The 17941-nt window shown below is 41.2% G+C and overlaps 1 protein-coding gene across 1 annotated transcript in view; it reads left to right on the top strand.

Moving 5' to 3' along the window:
- The window catches only part of myo3b (myosin IIIB), a 568489-nt gene that overhangs the window by 63559 nt on the left and 486989 nt on the right, over window positions 1–17941 (top strand). The window contains exons 4-6 of the mRNA XM_060827913.1: window positions 14164–14268; window positions 14479–14578; window positions 15505–15581. Coding sequence (XP_060683896.1) covers window positions 14164–14268; window positions 14479–14578; window positions 15505–15581 — 282 coding nt within the window. The remainder of the gene's footprint in view (window positions 1–14163; window positions 14269–14478; window positions 14579–15504; window positions 15582–17941) is intronic.

The following is a 17941-nucleotide window of genomic DNA, read 5'->3' as shown; positions in this document are numbered from 1 at the left end:
GTGCAATGTTCAGCACCATTCGCTACTCCTCAGTTATTGAAGCAGGCCATGTTCAAATGCAGCAAAACTTGGGCAATATCCAGTCTTAGGCTGTCAAATAGCAAGTAGCATTCATGCCACAGAAATGCCAAGCAATGACCATCTCCAATAAGAGACAATCTGACCACCACTCTTTGGCATTCAATGGAGCTACAATCACTGAATCCATCACAATCAACATCTTGGGGGTTATCATTGACTAGAAAGTCAACTGGACTCACTATATAAATATTGTGGCTGCAAGAGTAGATCAGAAGCTAGGAATACTGCAGCGAGTAACTCACCTGACTCCCCAGAGCCTGTCCACCATCTACAAGGCATAAGTCAGGAATGTGACGGAATACTCCCCAATCAAGCTCAAATACAACTACAGAGGCATGAAGGACAAGCTGGGCAGAATTGCCTCGGAGGGGAGCAGAACAGCAAAGGCACTGGAACAGCAATGGCAGGAGTTTCTGGGAATAATTCAGGAGACATAGCAAAAATTCATCCCTAGGAAAAAGAAGCATGGTACAGGGAGGACGAGGTAACCGTGGCTGACTAGAAAAGTCAGGAATAGTATAAAAGCAAAACATAGAATGTGGCAAAGGGTAGTGGGAAGCCAGAGGATTGGGAAGCTTACAAAGACCAACAGAGGGCAGCAAAAGAAGAAATAAGGAGGGAGGAGATTAAATATGAGGGTAACCTAGCCAGTAATGTAAAAGAAGATTATAAGAGTTTGTTTAGATATGTAAAAGGCAAAATAGAGGCAAAAGTGGACATTGGGCCATTGGAAAATGATGCTGGAGAGATAATAGTGGAAAACAAGGAAATAGCTGAGGAACTGAATATTACTTTGTGTCAGTCTTCACGGTGGAAGACATGAATAATATTCCAAAAATTTAAGAGAGTGAGGGGGCACTGCTGTGTATAGTGGCCATCACTAAGGAGAAGGTGTTAGAAAACTAAAAAGTCTAAAAGTGGAAAAATCACCTGGACCAGATGGACTACACCCCAGAGTTCTATAGGAGGTAGTTGAAGAGATTGTGGAGGGGTTAGTGGTGATCTTTTACGAATCCAAGAGTCAGGGAGCATCTCAGTGGACTGGAAAATTGCTAACGTGACACCCCTGTTTAAGAAGGAAGTAAGGGGGATCCAAGATGGCGGCAACCCAGCAAGACTGAGTCCACAGTGCTCTACACAAAACTTGGGAAAAGTGGGCTATCCACCCCCACCACACTCACTAAACCATTTATAATAGTTGTTAACCTTAAATAGTTACCTATTAGTACATTTAAATAGTCTAATACTAGCTGGAAAATGAGTAAAGGGAAGGGAACAGGCGGCTCTAAGAAAGCAGGGACCCCTCCCCCACCCTCTCCCTCTTCAGCTGCAACAAAGGTGTCTTCAGCTACTTCAGGAGATTTACCAATGAAGATGAGCTTTGAGGAGATGTTTGCCAGGTGGGAGGCGAAGATTGATGCTTTTATCGTAGTGCTTCTCTGCTCTGCCGAGACTCAATCAGCCGAGCTGCAGAAGCAGGGCAGAGACATTCAGGAATTGGAGTGCCGAGTCAGAGAGGTGGAGTCGAAGGCCGCAGCCTCAGAGACTGGGATAAAATCAACAGCTGACCACATCCGTTTTCTCGAGAATTGAGTCCAGAACCCAGAAATCCACATTGATGACCTCGAAAATCGATGTCGTAGAAAAAATATTCGGTTGTTGGGCCTGCCCGAGCAGGAAGAGGGAGGTCAGCTGACAGCATTCTTAGAGCATTGGCTGCCACAACTTTTAAATCTGCATAATGGATCAGGCCAGGTAAGGGTAGAATGGGCCTACCGGGTCACAGTACGTGGGCCCGGCTCAACCCAGCGCCCACGCCCGGTCCTGTTCCAGCTGCAGAGCTATAGGGAGAGGCAGATGCTCCTGGAAGCCTCAAGAAATCTGGGAAAAGATCCCCAAGCTATGACCCACAAAGGATCCAGGATCATGCTGTTCCAGGACTTCTCCCCAGCTTTGGTCCGAAAGAGGAAGGCATTCGATGAGGCGAAGAAGCGTTTAAGGGACTTAAATATCCAGTACTCCTTACGATATCCAGCGATGCTACGCCTTAGCCACGAAGGATCCATATATAACTTCGGATCACCGGAGAAGGCTAAGGAATTCTTGGACTCTCTTAAATAAACTGTAAGAGATTGTGGACGCTGGTCTGCCTTTCCCATTATTTTGGTTTACATCCCTTCATCTTTTCTTATCTTTCCCCCTATGTGTGTATGTATGTATGTATATATAATGTTGGGGCGTTTGGTTAATGTTGATGGGGAGAGGTGGTTACCTTATTCTATTTTACTTCTGTTTTTAGGAGCGGGGTTGTTTTTCTTTCCCCTGTTATTTTGTGGTATTATATTTAAGTATTACATGTTGAGATTGTAATCTTATAGTTATATATGGTATTAATATTCCCAAATATATTTAGATGTGGGTGTGGGTGGGGGTGGGGTGTTCACTGTTAACTCTAGCTTTATATTATATTTGAATTCTCCTCATTTTATTGAGGAACACCTGGGTCAAGGGTGGGGCACTGGTTGGAAGAGGGTAAGATGGACTGTGGGAGAGGAAGTGACGCTCCCTGGGAACAAGGGAGAAAATCTCCAATTCGGAATGTTTTATATTTTTTATACTTAGAAAGAGTTTTTTGTTATATTGTTTTGAGTGTATCAGAGAATCTTTACTTTTGTAAATCTTGTATGCTTCATGCTCGGGATGTTCTAGATAGGGTTTCCCCTCCCGAGGGGTCTCGGATCTGTCCAGATGATTATGGCTGAACAGTCGGTTAAGTGGTGCACCTGGAATGTCAGGGGGAGTAATTCGCCAGTTAAAAGGAAGAAAATATTATCAAATCTTAAGAAGGAGAGAGTTGATATAGCTCTCCTACAGGAGACACACCTGTCGGATAAAGAACACTTAAAATTACGACAGGGCGGATTTGATCAGGCCTTTTTTTTCTCTTTTTAATTCAAAAAGCAGGGGAGTCGTTATCCTTGTCCGGAAGAACTTCCCTTTGAAAATTCTAAATCAGATAAAAGACGAATCTGGACGATATATTTTGATTAAAGCCCTCATAAATGGAGAGGAATATGGGATCTTAAATGTATACTGCCCCCCGGCACACCCCTTTAAATTCATAACGGAAGCTTTTTCAAAACTGATGGCCTTTAGTGCCCGTCATACAATTATAGGGGGAGACTTTAATTGTATTATGGATCCGGAAATAGACAGGATTCCCAAGAGTGCCGCTGGAGTATCTCCCAGATCTAGACAACTGGCGGACCTGAATAAAGAATTAGGATTGGTAGATGTATGGAGATGTCTCCATCCACAGGGTAGAGATTTTTCTTTCTACTCTAATCCACATAAATGTCACACAAGAATTGATATGTTTTTTGCCCCATCGATTTTTCTAAACTCTATAGCAACCTGTAAAATAGGTACTATAGCAATCTCTGACCATGCCGCTGTATACATGGAAACTAAGGTAAAGAACAATGGGACATCTGCTCGGCATTGGTGTATGGACCCCTTCCTGATAAAAGATAGCAAATTTTTAAAGTACTTCTCCCAAGAACTTAAAACTTTTTTAGAAATTAATACTGGTACGGCTAGCAATCCGTCAATGATGTGGGAGACCATCAAAGCTTATGCACGAGGTTTGATCATCTCCTATTCAGCGACCCAGAGGAAAATGAAGGGAGAGCAACAGCGTCTGCTCGAAGCTCGCCTAAAAGCAGCCGAAACAGCATACGCTGGTAGACCTTCTATCACAAAATTGCAGAGGATTACAGCTCTTAGGACAGCTTTAAACACCGCGCTTACTCAAACGGCTAAAAGGGAAATATTATTTGCGAAACAAAGATTATATGAATATGGCGACAAACCGGGTAGATACTTAGCATTTCTTGCAAAGAAAAAGAAAGCCCCTCAAATTATTCCGACCATCAATGAAAGTACAGGTACCCTGACTCATGATCATAAAAAGATCAATGCGACCTTTAAAGAATTTTATTCTGAACTATATAGATAGTAGGATTGTGAAGATAGGATTAGGAGGATGCAGTCATTTTTTAAAAATTTGACCTTCCCGGGCCTGACTCCGGAACAGGTGTCGGCCCTAAATACCCCTTTAACAGTCCAAGAAATACTTGAGGCAATTAGGCAACTTCAGAGCGGAAAAGCACCGGGCCCGGATGGTTTTCAAGCTGAATTCTATAAAGAATTTACAGGAATATTGGTTGACCCACTTATGGATATGTATAATTTTGCGCATAGTCAGGTCTGTCTCCCGCCCACGCTGAAAGAAGCAAATATTTCTCTTATCCTCAAAAAAGGAAAAGACCCAGAAGATTGTGCATCTTACAGACCAATATCCTTACTAAATGTAGACTTTAAAATTCTCTCAAAAATGTTAGCACTAAGACTAGAAAGGGTACTGCCATATATTATAAAGGAGGACCAGACGGGATTTATTAAGGGCCGCAGATCATCCAATAATATCAGAAGGGTCTTGAATATGATCCAAGCCTGTCATCAGGGAAAGATACCAGGAGTAGTAATTTCATTGGATGCGGAAAAGGCATTTGATACGGTTGAATGGTCATATTTATTTTACACATTGGAAAGGTTTGGCGTTGGACAGGTGTTTACCAAATGGGTTTCAACATTGTATAATAACCCCAAAGCAGCTGTTATTACTAATGGGTTAAGATCGGATGGCTTCAGTGTGGGTAGGGGCTGCCGTCAAGGATGTCCTCTCTCACCATTGTTGTTTACACTGATAATCGAACCATTAGCAGAAGCCATCCGGACTGATCCTAATATAAAGGCCCCGAGGATTGGTACAGGTAAACACAAAATTACCCTCTATGCAGATGACGTTCTCTTATTCCTCAGTAATCCTTTAATGTCAGTGCCTCGTCTAATTCAAGTTATTAATACATTTAGTGCATTCTCAGGCTATAAAATTAATTTTTCAAAATCGGAAGCCATGCCAATGGGTGGTCTGGCTATGATACCCCACTTAATGGACGGATCCCCTTTTCCCTTCCGTTGGTCCCTGGAGGGCTTCTTATATTTAGGTATTTTTATCACGCCAGTATTTGATCAGCTGTATAGGGCTAATTTTGTACAATTAATGGAAAGGATAAGGCAGGACCTCCAGCGATGGAGAGACCTTCCGATTTCCTGGCTAGGGAGAATAGCATTAATTAAAATGAATGTTCTGCCCCGTCTCTTATATCCTATGAGAATGCTCCCGCTGATGCTGCCAAGGCTAGCCCTACGTAAATTATATGGCTGGTTGGGCTCCTTTATTTGGAACCATAGACGGCCTCTTATTAAGCTGAAGAAGCTACAGCTTCCACAGGCAAGGGGAGGACTGGACTTCCCAGACTTTAGGAAATATCAGTTAAGCTCCCTACTAAGTTACATAGCTGATTGGGTTTCATCTGATCCACAATCAATTTGGCTGGCTATCGAAGCCTCCCAAGTAAAATACCCACTTATTAACCTTTTATTTTCAGATAAGAGGAAAATCATTACAGACCACTGTAAAAATCCCATAATATTAAACACAATTAAGGCCTGGAATATAATGCGGCAAAATGAGGGTAACTCACATAAAACATCCCCCCCATGCACCAATAGTAGGCGCATGGGGATTCCAACCGGGGATTACAGATGCCACCTTTAAACTCTGGAGATCCAGGGGCATCTCATGCTTAGGGGACCTATTTAAAGATGGGATCCTGATGTCCTTTGAGCAGCTGCGTCTGAAATTCGGAATACCTAATGGGGATCTCTTTCGATACTTCCAAGTTCGAGATTATATACAGAGGAAGACTACATTAATAGATAGTCTTTATAAGTCAGACAGAGAACGTAATGTCTTACGACCAGCGGGGGCATCCTCCGTTAGTACTATATACCATTTGCTACACAATGGAGTCTCAGGAGACATGGATGACCTGCTTAAAACATGGGAGCAGGACTTGGGGCTAGAAATCTCTGAGGATATGTGGAATGACATTTGGGAAAATGCTAGAAGAATTGCTATCTGTAACAGAACTCAGGCTATCCAACTAAAGATACTTCATAGGGCCCATATAGCTCCGGCTCGACTGGCAAAATTTAAGGCAGGAGCATCTCCAATGTGTCCTAAATGCAAAATAGAGGTAGGTACTCTTGTACATTGTCTGTGGACTTGTCAGAAAATCCGCAGATACTGGACTAAAGTGGCAAATACCCTAACAGAAATTTTAGGAACGGAAATTAGGGTGGACCCTGTATCTCTCCTTTTGGGCTTTTCGAACCTCTCATCTCTGGATATGCATGGGAAGAGACTATTTTCTATTCTCTCTTTCTGTGCAAGGAAAAATATTTTGGTGAACTGGGTGGCTGAGGGCCCCCCTGGACTTTCAAATTGGCACAGATTAATTATGGAATATATCCCCCTTGACTTCCTCACAAATATGGTGCACCGAAAGACTGAATTATTTTATAAAATATGGCAGCCCTTTTTGAATTATATAAATGCAGATATTTCGGCTATCCTAACAAGGGCTTTTATTTAGTGAAGATTTCAGACCGGGCTGCTCCGGGGCCCCTTGGGAGAGGAATCCTGCGCGAATACGGGTTTTATCATATTTGATGTTTATACATTCCGAGCATGTAAGAGACTTAGGTATACACTCTGGTTAGTTATAGGTTAGATTAGTAGAAAGTTGAGTTTTTTTTTTCTTTCTTTTTTCGTTTCTTTTTTTTCTTTTTTTGTTTTCTTTCTTTCTCTTTTCTTTGTTAAATTATGACTATTGTATATATGATTTAATTGTACATCAATGTTTGTATTTGAGAGTTTTGTTTATTTTTGTAAATTTGCAAAAATGTTAAATTTCAATAAAAATATCTACAAAAAAAAAAGGAAGTAAGGTAAAAGACAGAAACTTACAGGCTGATTAGTCTGACCTTGGTCGTGGGTAAGATGTTGGAGTCCAGTGTGAAGGATGGGATTTCTGAATACTTGAAAGTGTATAGTAAAACAGGGCAAAGTCAGCATGATTTCATCAAGGAAAGGTCATCCTTGAAAAGTCTGCTAGAATTCTTTCAGGAAGTAACAAGCAGGTTAGACCAAGGAGAGCCAATGGATGTTATCTGTCAGGATTTCAAAAAGACCTTTGACAAGGTGCTGCGCAGGAGGTTGTTGAGTAAGATAAGCGTCCAAGATGTTAGAAGCGAGGTGCTTGCATGGATAGAAGATTGACTGTCTAGCTGAAAACAGAGAGTGGGGATTAAAGGGTCATTCTCAGGATGACAGCCGGTGTCAAATGGTATTCCACAAAGCTCATTGTTGGGACCATAGCCTTTCATCTCATACATTAATGATCTAGATGAAGGAATTGAGGGCATTCTGGCTAAGTTTGCAAATGATACGTTAGGTAGAGGAACAGATAGTGTTGAGGTGGCAGGGAGGCTGCAGAAGGATTTGGACAGGTTAGGAGAGTGGGCAAAGAAGTGACAGAGTACAGTGTGGGAAAGTGTGAGGTCATGCATTTTGATAAGAAGAATAGAAACATGGACTATTTTCTAAATGGGGAGAAAATTCAGAAGTCTGAATGTGCAAAGAGACTTGGGAGTTTTAGTTCAGGATTCTCTCAAGGTCGACTTGTAGGTTGAGTCAGTAGTTAGGAAGTCAAATGCAATGATAGCATTTATTTTGAGAGGACTTGAATATAAAAGCAGGGATGTAGCTCTGAGGCTCTATAAGGCTTTGGTCAGACCACATTAAGAAAATTGTACGCAGTTTTGGGCACCATATCTCAGGAATGATGTACTGGCCCTGGAGTGGAGTCAGTGAGGTTCACAATCGTCCCAGGAATGAAAAGCTTAACATTTTGAAGAATGCTTGAGGACTCTGGGTCTATACTGAATGGAGTTTAAAAGGATGAGGGGGATCTATTTGAAACATACAGAATACTGAATGGCCTCAACAGAGTGGATGTTGGGGAAATGTTTCCATTGGAAAGAGAGACTAGGACCTGAGGGCATAGTAAAGGAAGACCTTTTCGAATAGAGATAAGGAGAAACTTCTTTAGCCAGAGAGTGGTGAATCTACGGAAATCACTGCCATGGAAAGCTGTGGAGGCCAGGACATTTGAGTATATTTAAGACAGAGATAGATAGGTTCTTGATTGTCAAGGGGATCAAGGGTTATCGGGAGAAAGCAAGATAATGGGGTTGAAAAACTTATCAACCATGATTGAGTGACGGAACAGACTCAATGGGCTGAAAGACCTAATTTCTGCTCCCATATATTATGGTCTTAATAACATAATAGGAGCCTGACACCATCCAGGCCAAAGAATTCCACTTAATTGGCACTTCATTCACTCTCGCCATCATTAACACTCAGTAGCAGTAGTGTGTACTTTTAAGCAATGTACTGCAGAATTTTGCCAAAGATGCTTAGACAGCACTTTCCAAACCCATGACTACTTCCAGGCAGGTAGCAGATATATGGCAATACCACTACCTGCAGGTTTCCCTCAAAGGTATTCACAGTCCTGACTTAGGAATATATTATTGTTCCTTTACTGTTGCTGGGTCAAACCACTGTGGTATTTCCTCCCTACTAATATAGTGGATCTACCTACAGCACATGGACTGTAGTGATTCAAGAAGGTAGCTCTCCAGCACTTCCTTCTCAAGGGTAAATATGGATGGACAAAAATACTGTCCTAGCCAGTGATGCTCACATCATGTGAATGAATAAAAAAAACTTCATGCACTGAGCAATAGAAGAATTTTTCAGCATTGTTTTATTTGCCCCCTAATTGAGAAGTAGATTATTGGAAGATAGACAAAGGGAAATAGCTATAAGCTTGATCTTTCTATTATTTACTTTGACAGAAGTTAGAATTCACTGAATTCCATGCCAGGCATTAAACAACATGTCATTGACATATATATATATAAAACTATTGGCCTTGTGTGTGTAAACTTTGTAACCAATGAACATTATATTACTGAGGAAAAGATGGGAAGAGACATCAGTAGGATCTTTAGGAGACCCTTGCTGTTCATATGGTTGTGGAAAGAGACTTTTCCAACAATGGATAGGTTAGAGTGGAGCCAAGTAAGGAAAATCCCAAAGAGGGGAGGGAGGGAATTTTTTTTTGGTGGAGACTTCCTACTGGAGGTGAGGGAAATGGTGGATTATGATCCTTCGGATATGGATGCAGGTGGGGTGGAAACTGAGGACTGCTGGGACCCTAGCAGTGCTTGGGAGGGAAGAGAAGGGTCAGGGCGGAAGTGCAGAAATGGTTGGCCACAGCTGGGAAGCCTGTCAACCATGGTGATGGGGAATCCTCGGTTGAGGGAAAATGATGCATATTTCTGTGGCCTTTCTGCAGAAGATGGCATCAACTGAACAGATGCAACAGAGATGGAGAAACTGAGAGAATGGAATAGAATAGTTGCAGGAAGCGGGATGTGAGGATGTGTAGTCCAAATCACAGTGGGAGTTAGTGGATTTGTAGAGGATGTCAGTGGCCAGCTCATCCCAAGAATATTGGGGAAGGGAACAGTGGGGTCAGACGGACCAGGTGAGGTCAGGTGGAAATTGGTGAAGAAATTGATAATTTTTTCCAATTCTGGACAACAGGGGGAAGTAGCACTGATGATGTCACTGATGCCCCAGAGAAAGAGTTTGGGGAAGAATCTGGAACAAGGAATGTTTCACGAACCCCACAGGAGATGGGTGTAACTGGGACCATGTCTGTAACCCTGACTACACCTTTAATTTTAAGAAAGTGACAGAAGCTAAAGGAGAAATTGTTCAAAGTGAGGGTGAGCTTAGACAGGTGGAGGAAGGTGGGGTGGTTCAGGCCTTTTTTTCCAGAAAGAGGTGGAGAACCCTGAGACCATCCCAGTGGGGACTGGATGTATAAAAGGATTACACATCCATCGTGAAGAAGAGGCAGCTGGTGCAGCTGGTAAGCAGGAATTCTGAAAGTGGTGTAAAGCATCAGAAGAAATGCAGATGTAAATGGGAAGTTAAAGGAGAAGGGGAGGAGAAATTGAGTCGAGTTAGGAAAAGCTACATTCTGTGTGGCAGAGCCGGCAGAAACAATGGATCTGCCCTGTTTGAGGATTTTGGGCAGAAGTTGGATGAATGAAGTTGTGGGACTCTGAGCTCGGAGGCAATGAGGGGAGATCACCAGATAAAATGAAATTAGTAACCACCATAGGTATAGTAGCCTGATGTTCAGTGGTGACATGGTGGTCTAGGGGAGAGAGGAGGTGTCCAAGAGCTGGTGCTCAGCCTCTACAATGTAGAGGTTAGTTTTCCACAAAAAGTCTGGTTGAAGATTTGTAGCTCGGGTGTCCGTTGTTGTGGTTCTGTTCGCCGAGCTGGAAGTTTTTGCTGCAACAAAAGTTTTGTTTTCCAACAGTTTTCCACAAGTTTGATTACAAAGTCAGGGTTGAATCTGAGAGCACATAGTACAGTCAGTTTGGGGAGACCTAAGTTTGAATGGGTGAAAAGGAGGGCTGGACAAATTAGGGTAACTGATGTCACGCCAGTGGTTCTTAATGAGCAAACCGAGTGCAGGTAAAAACCCAGATACAGGGGACCAGGAGGATGGAGAGTGTTGGAGGTGGGTAAAGTGATCTTTGGGGTGAGGAGAGCACTCTTGTCCGAAGAAATGGGATGGAGACATGCAATCACAACAGGTGTAAAACTTGCCCATTTACTTCCTCCATCCTTATTATCCAAGGCTCCAGACACACCTTCCAGGTGAAGGAACTATTTATCTGTACTGTAATCAATCTACTCTGCTGTATTTGCAGCTCACAATGTGGTCTCCTCGACATTAAGGAGATGGAATACAAACTTCGCAACTGCTTTGTGGAACACCTACATTCTGTCACAAAAATTACCTTGAGTTACCGGTTGATGGAAGAAGTCTGCAATGTCATGGCATGTTCTGTCTGAAATTCATTGAGGGAATGGCCTCAGACTGTTCAAACTAAGACTAGTGCTGAGTACAAAATGTTCAGCATCAGAGAGAGGAAGGTCAGAAGAGATAGAAATACCTGACCAGCTGAGCTTAGCAAAAGGGATGGAGATAGGAGGGGAAGGGGTGGAAGGTTTCAGAAGAGTGTGGGTACCTCTGAGATATTGCAGTTTGCGTTCCTGGAAGGAGATGTTTGTTGTTGATATGGAGAATGAAGTGGAACTGGCGGTAGGGCAGCTCTTAAAGAGCATGAAGTGGTGCTGATGGAGTAACGCTGAGAGTTTGCATATGGTGATGTAGAACACTAAATGTTGATCTCAGGATGCAGTGAAAACAGTTGTAAGAGAAGTGTTGTATGTCACCAAGATACCTGTGATCCTGGGTGCATTCAAAACACAAAGCATTCAGTTGGAATATACATGGAGTGACTCTGACCTGGAAGCATTCACTGAGGAATGCGATATGGCTGTGGGAATGAGTTTTGGCAAATGCCTTCTCAAACACTAGGAGTAACAACGAAAGTAATGAAGAAAACAAGGAAGTTTAGAGCAGAAATCCTATCAGAGACAGGAGCAGATCTAGTTCAGCTTCTCCAGTAGGATGTACTGTACATCAGATACATTTTCTCTTCTGATCTGTTGTCAGTCTTTCGCAAGGACAGCTTCTTCGGGGACACTCAGATCTGTTGCTCCACCACACACAACACCTCCCCACAATCCCATGGCTGCTTTCCATGTAATCACAGAAGGTGTAACAGTTGCCCATTTACTTCCTCCTTCCTTATTATCCAAGGCTCCACACACACCTTCCAGTTGAAATAGCTATTTACCCGTACTGCACTCAATCTACTATGCTGTATCTGCTGCTCACAATGTGATGTCCTCGACATTAAGGAGATGAAACACAAACCGGGCGACTGCTTTATGGAACACCTACATACTGTCACAAAAATGAGCTCGAGCTACTGGTTGCCTGCCACTTCAACACACCATTGTGTTCCATGGCCAACATCTCTATCTCGGGCCTGCTGCAGTGTTCCAGTGAAGCTCAATGCATATTGGAAGAACAGCATTTCATTTTCTGCTTGGAGACCCTATAGCCTTCAGGACTCCATATTTAGTTCAATAATTCTTGGATAAAGCAAAGAACTGAGGATACTGGTAATCAGGTCTGGTTACTTTTCATCAGAAGGTTAACTCTACCTTCTTCTCACAGGCGCTGCCACACCTGCTGATCTTCTCCAGTACTTCCTATCAGTTTTTCCATAATTTTAGGGCATGAGCGCCTTTTTCCATGTCCTTTACCCACCCTGGACCTTGTCATCACATTTCATCACAGCCAACAGATTTTTATGCACTATTGGTTCCCATTAGCAGCTTTTCTTTCTCCCAGACACACCATTCTGCCCAACTGTGTTCTCTCTCTCTCTCTTTCTCTCTGTCTCTCTCTCTGGGCTCCATTTTCATTATCATTTACTCCTCCAAACTTTCCCCCATCCCATAACACCCCCCCCTCCCCATCTTCAACATATATATCGCCTTTCCCTACCTCCAGTCAGTTTACTGAAACTGAAATGTTTACTTTGTTTTCTTTCTACAGATGATCCCAGAACTGCTGAGTTCTCCATCAGTTTCTGTGTTTGTTGCATTTTATTAACTATTCTAGGTAGAAGACAATTAGTTATGATGTGTACAAGTATCTATCTTTCGAAGAGCAAACTTTCGAAAAAAAAATCACTTCCATCTTTCAGCAATACTTTCATAAACTCTTGAATTTATTTACCACAGATATCATTTTCCCCGTATTTTCACGCGGAATTCATTAATACCAATTTAGGAAAGTGAAACCTCTGATACTTTGTGGGAAATATAATGGAAAGTCTACTCTTGTTAAAGTAGTCACACCCATTTATGCATCATATTGCTTATTTATTTGCAAACTTCTGTCTGAATTCATCAGTACCTTCAAGTTTAATGTGCAAGAAACAAAACTGAAATCACATGATGTACATGGATGTTGAAGAATCATGAGTGAACTGAAATAACACAAATCTTTAAAAAATGAATTTAATTGGCTGATTGTTCCACTTGGCTTTCTGCCATGGTCAGGCTGCTTGCATTTAAAAGAACAAAAATACGGTGCATTTGAAGATTACCATCAATCATCATTGCATTGAGTCTGCTTCCCTATTCAATAAGCTGTATGGCCTGCACCTGCTCTACAACTGGGGGTCTCGAAGTTGAACATTGGATCATCCACCCAATAGGTAAATTTGGGTCAGTTTAACAGGACGTTTGTGTGTGTGTGTGTGTGTGTGAAGGAGTCTTATTATTTGAAGAGATCTTTCGAGCTGGATAATCTATTTTCCTTAGTTGTCTGTTCTTCCTTGGTCTTGACTGAAATCGGAAACAAGTGCCATTCTCCCACAGTTTGTATTATAATTAAGTGGAACAATTTTTCCTATGATTAACTTTTTTTTTCTTCATGGAAAACACCTTTCAGGTTTTTATATGGTGCTCCCTCAAGTGATATACTTGAGAATAGAATTCTAGCATGGAAAGTTGAGTCTGTCTTTATTCAGTGGTACTTGTCTCAGTTATGTTAATCGGTGGTGATTATGCCAGCGTATCATTTTGAATAATAAAGTTTGAATACAGTGCAAATGATCAAATTAATTGTATAGCCCTGGTAATCTGTTGTAATATTACCAAATGTCAGAGAATCATTTGACCTGTATTTTGCTGAGGCAGTTACATTGTATGATACCATATTTGTTATATAGTGAGGACAGTATGTAGTGTACATATCTAAATATTCTGTATTCAGATGAAAGAATTCATTAAATTTCTCCAAATAAAGCAAAGTTAGCCATGTACATTAAGTTCTATTAAATGTTTCTTTTCTATATAAAATAGCAACATTTTCTCTTAGTGCAATGAAATAAATGTATTTTGTAGCTTGACTCTTACCTGTTATGCAATTTGCCAGTGTTTTTGCCATTTAACTGCACTTTCTTGCTGTGTGCAGGGATAAAAATGAAATGACTTTTCTAGCTAACAGAAATGCTTCTCTTTCACAGCTGTGCAATGGAGGTTCTGTCACGGAACTCATCACAAATCTACTGAAGCGTGATGAAACCATGGATGAAGCGTTAATCTCATACATTTTATACGGGGCACTTTTGGTAAGAACTAAATGACAACAGAGTTCAACTGTTCTCTGCTACATATATTTTCATTTTACACATAGTTAGAAGTCATGGATTTATGGTTGGAGTATAGTCCAGTACAGTTACTGAGTATTTCATTAATACACATGCAGATGGAAATATTTTATTATTTCATAAAGAATTGTTTCTCTGTAATTCCATTTGAACTACTTGTATTTTCTACAGGGCCTTCAGCATTTACACAAAAACAGAATTATTCATCGTGATGTTAAGGGCAACAACATCCTCCTGACAACAGAAGGAGGAGTCAAGCTGGTTGACTTTGGTAATATCTGTTTCCCATCCATTTTCTCTGAAGTTTGCAGTTTTGCCAAAGGCTGCAATTTATTGTCTGCTTAGACAGTGTGAGCTTTTCTCTGACTCCGCAGGCAAAGTATATTTTGTTTTAGTTGTGTCACTGGATTGGATTTAACAGATGGAGTCCCAAAGGATCTGTTACCAAATAATCTGTTCGCTGAAGAATGTTGGAAGTACTGTCCTTAAAATGGTGAATGTAATAATCTCTCACACATGCTATCATAAGTGTTGTGTATACTTGACTGTTTTGGTAAGCTTGTAGTACAATTACAGCAAACCATTTCCGGGCAATTTTTCTTATTTTGTATCAAGGCACTGACATTTCTTTCAGCTCAAAGGGATTGATAGTTCTTTGTGAAATAACTGATTAGCCTACGGCAAGTCAAGTCCCTCTGTGGACTAGGTAGAATGGACTTGGCACCAAATATAACTGTTCCATTTAATTGCTTAGTTCCTGAAGGTAAATTGCTCAGAGTGGGAAAATGTAGAACAAAAATTCCTTGAAGAATTAGTAATAACTACATTTTACTAATTTAAGGTAACAAGCACGTGGTATGTGCCTCTCCATGTCAACCGCCTGTGAGGCTGATATTTTTCTCCATGACAACCATCACCACACCAGTTCTGTGTTCTACTTGGGTGGCATGTTACTCAGTCTTAGTGTCTTTTCTTTAATTTGGTGAAATATTTTGCCATAAAGAAAGTTCCGAAGAGCTGATTAACCTTTCAAATGGTTAGTAAGTTTAAGCATCTGCCTCTGTTGGGGACTGAAAACTCACAATAAATATTAAAGTGAGTATTTTAATCACATCAATGCTTTTTTTTATTTGAAAAGAAAACAATACATTGTGTATTTTTGGATTACAATATTAATTTTGTACTTTTGTTAAATAGGTGTCTCAGCTAAGCTGACAAATGCTAGATTACGTCGAAACACTTCTGTGGGTACTCCCTTTTGGATGGCACCTGAGGTGGGTTGTTCTTAAATTTTTTTATTGAAAAAGGTCTTTTTTACAAAATTATAAAAATACAAAAAGTAATATAGTAATCTTATATTACAAAAACATTAACAATAAACTACCTCCTATTGTACAGAACAAACCAAAACGATCACAGAGGTACAAAATAATCTTTCCACATTAAGATTCAATACATGACTGTACTGAGCAAATTAGTTTAAATTAACTTAAATTGTACTAGACTAACCTAACTTAGATTAAATCAATTTAGATAAAATCACATTGGACTAACTTAACTGAAAGTAAATTAAATTAAACTAAATTACACCACTTAATGCACCCTACTGAGGCTTCTGTCCATGGGAGCATCAGTTATTATACCGGTGTTTATCAAGCTTCCTCCCCCCAGGGTCCCCAGACTGCCAAATCCGGCCTTCATGGCTATATCAATATGGCTGACAGGTCCATGTCTATGTAATTTAGAAAGGCCCGCCACATCTTATAAAATAGTTCTGTTTTCTGTTGCACCACGTAAGATAATCTTTGGGGCCCTGCTCCATCACTAGTTTGCGTCATCCCATGAGACCTGGGAGGTTTTCTGAGATCCAGTTTATTAAAGTGTTCTTCCTTGCACAATACATAAGAATGTTGAATAACTTCTTCCTGTCTTCATCTAGTGAAGGTAGTTCGGCAGTCTCAAAAGAGGGGATACTGGATCTACCATAACTTCAATTCCCAGGATCCCCTCCAATTCACTCGCCATTGCACCCCAGCAATTATGAATCTTATGACACGACCATAGACCATGAATAAGTGTGCCTGTGCTTATTTTACATTTAGGGTACTGTGGAGATACTCCTTTCTTGAACTTTGCTAATCACTCCGGGGTCATATGGACCCTGTGAAGAGTCTTCAACTGCATAGCCTTCACTTTATTGCATATTAAGATTTTCTTCACATCCTCCAATATGTTCTCCTACGTTTCAAATAAAATTTCTACTCCTAATTCCTGATTCCAGACTCTGTAGAGTCTTTCCATATTTTCCAAGGTGCTCCCTCACTGTAGATGATATAGAATACTGACTGAGAGAGTGCCCGCACACCACAGCACTCTTCTTTCCATGTCAGACTTATAGGGCTGAGCAATAAGTATGGTCCTTCTCTGTATATAATCCCTAATCTGAAAATAATGGAAAAGGTCCTTACTAGGCAGCCCATATTTGTCACTTAGTTGGTCGAAAGACATCGGGATCTCTCCCTCAAATAAGTGTCTCAAACAGGAGACTCCCTTAACCTACAATGCTTTAAAGACCGATTCCATTGGCCCTGGCCTAAATCCTGGGGCCCCACCTGGGTCGGGGAGGGGTGGGGTGGGGGGGAAACAATGACATCTTATGTAAATTGCCTTCGCCCTGCCGCATCATTCTCCATACTTTGACCGTGTTCATAATTATCAGGTCTTTACAATGCTCAACAATAGATTTCATCGAGTCCATAAACAGCAAGTAAAGGAGAGGGCACCTTGCCTGAGAGGCCTCAATATCAAGCCATATCGGCGTTGGATCCTTATACGCCCAATCTCTCACATTGGACAATAGGGCACTTATTTGGTATCGCTTAGAGTCTGGGAGATCCACCCCCACCATACCCTTGGTAAATTTAATAAGAGGGCACCTATGAAGATGATGAAGCATTCATGTTCATCCTTAATTTGTTCTATTATCTGGAATGGGAGATTCCTTTGTACTTGTATGGCCACTCCTCTGCTTTTAGAATTGAAAGAGGAGAAGAATACCCTATCAAATCCTCCCTGCTGTAACTTCAAATGTTCCTTGTCATTCAAGTGTGTTTTCTGTAACAGGGTGATGTCAACCCTTTCCTTTCTGAGGTTTGAGAGCACCTTCTTTCTTTTGATTGGGGAATGGCTCCCTTTTATGTTCCAGGTGCACCATCTAAACGAACCACTAATCATGACCGGCCAGAGCAGCTTGTAGTCCCCACCCCGAATGGAAGAAGCTTACTCATGTTGTGCCGAGTGATCACTACAAAATTTATAAAATCTAAAAACTACCATTACAGGTACTACCAAAACTAAAAAAACACTGACCACTACTCTTAAATTAAACAAACAAACATATAAACAACAAATCGCTGGAGATTTCTCTCCTCGCCCATCGATGGCACTCGTTTCAGACTTTCAACCATCCTGGTTCCTTCTGGCTATGGCCATGCCCCAAACCCAAGCAATACAGAAACAAAGAAAACCTATTATTTACACATGTGAGAGTTAAAAGTGGGTTCCCACCCTGTCCCCTCCATGCATCAATCCCATTCATCTTCAATGAAAGCAATAACCACACTTTTTACCCAAA

This window comes from Hemiscyllium ocellatum, chromosome 7, assembly GCF_020745735.1.
Source record: "Hemiscyllium ocellatum isolate sHemOce1 chromosome 7, sHemOce1.pat.X.cur, whole genome shotgun sequence".
Lineage (NCBI taxonomy): Eukaryota > Metazoa > Chordata > Chondrichthyes > Orectolobiformes > Hemiscylliidae > Hemiscyllium > Hemiscyllium ocellatum.
Note: the sequence above shows the minus strand (reverse complement) of the source record. Positions and strands in the feature narration are given on the sequence as shown.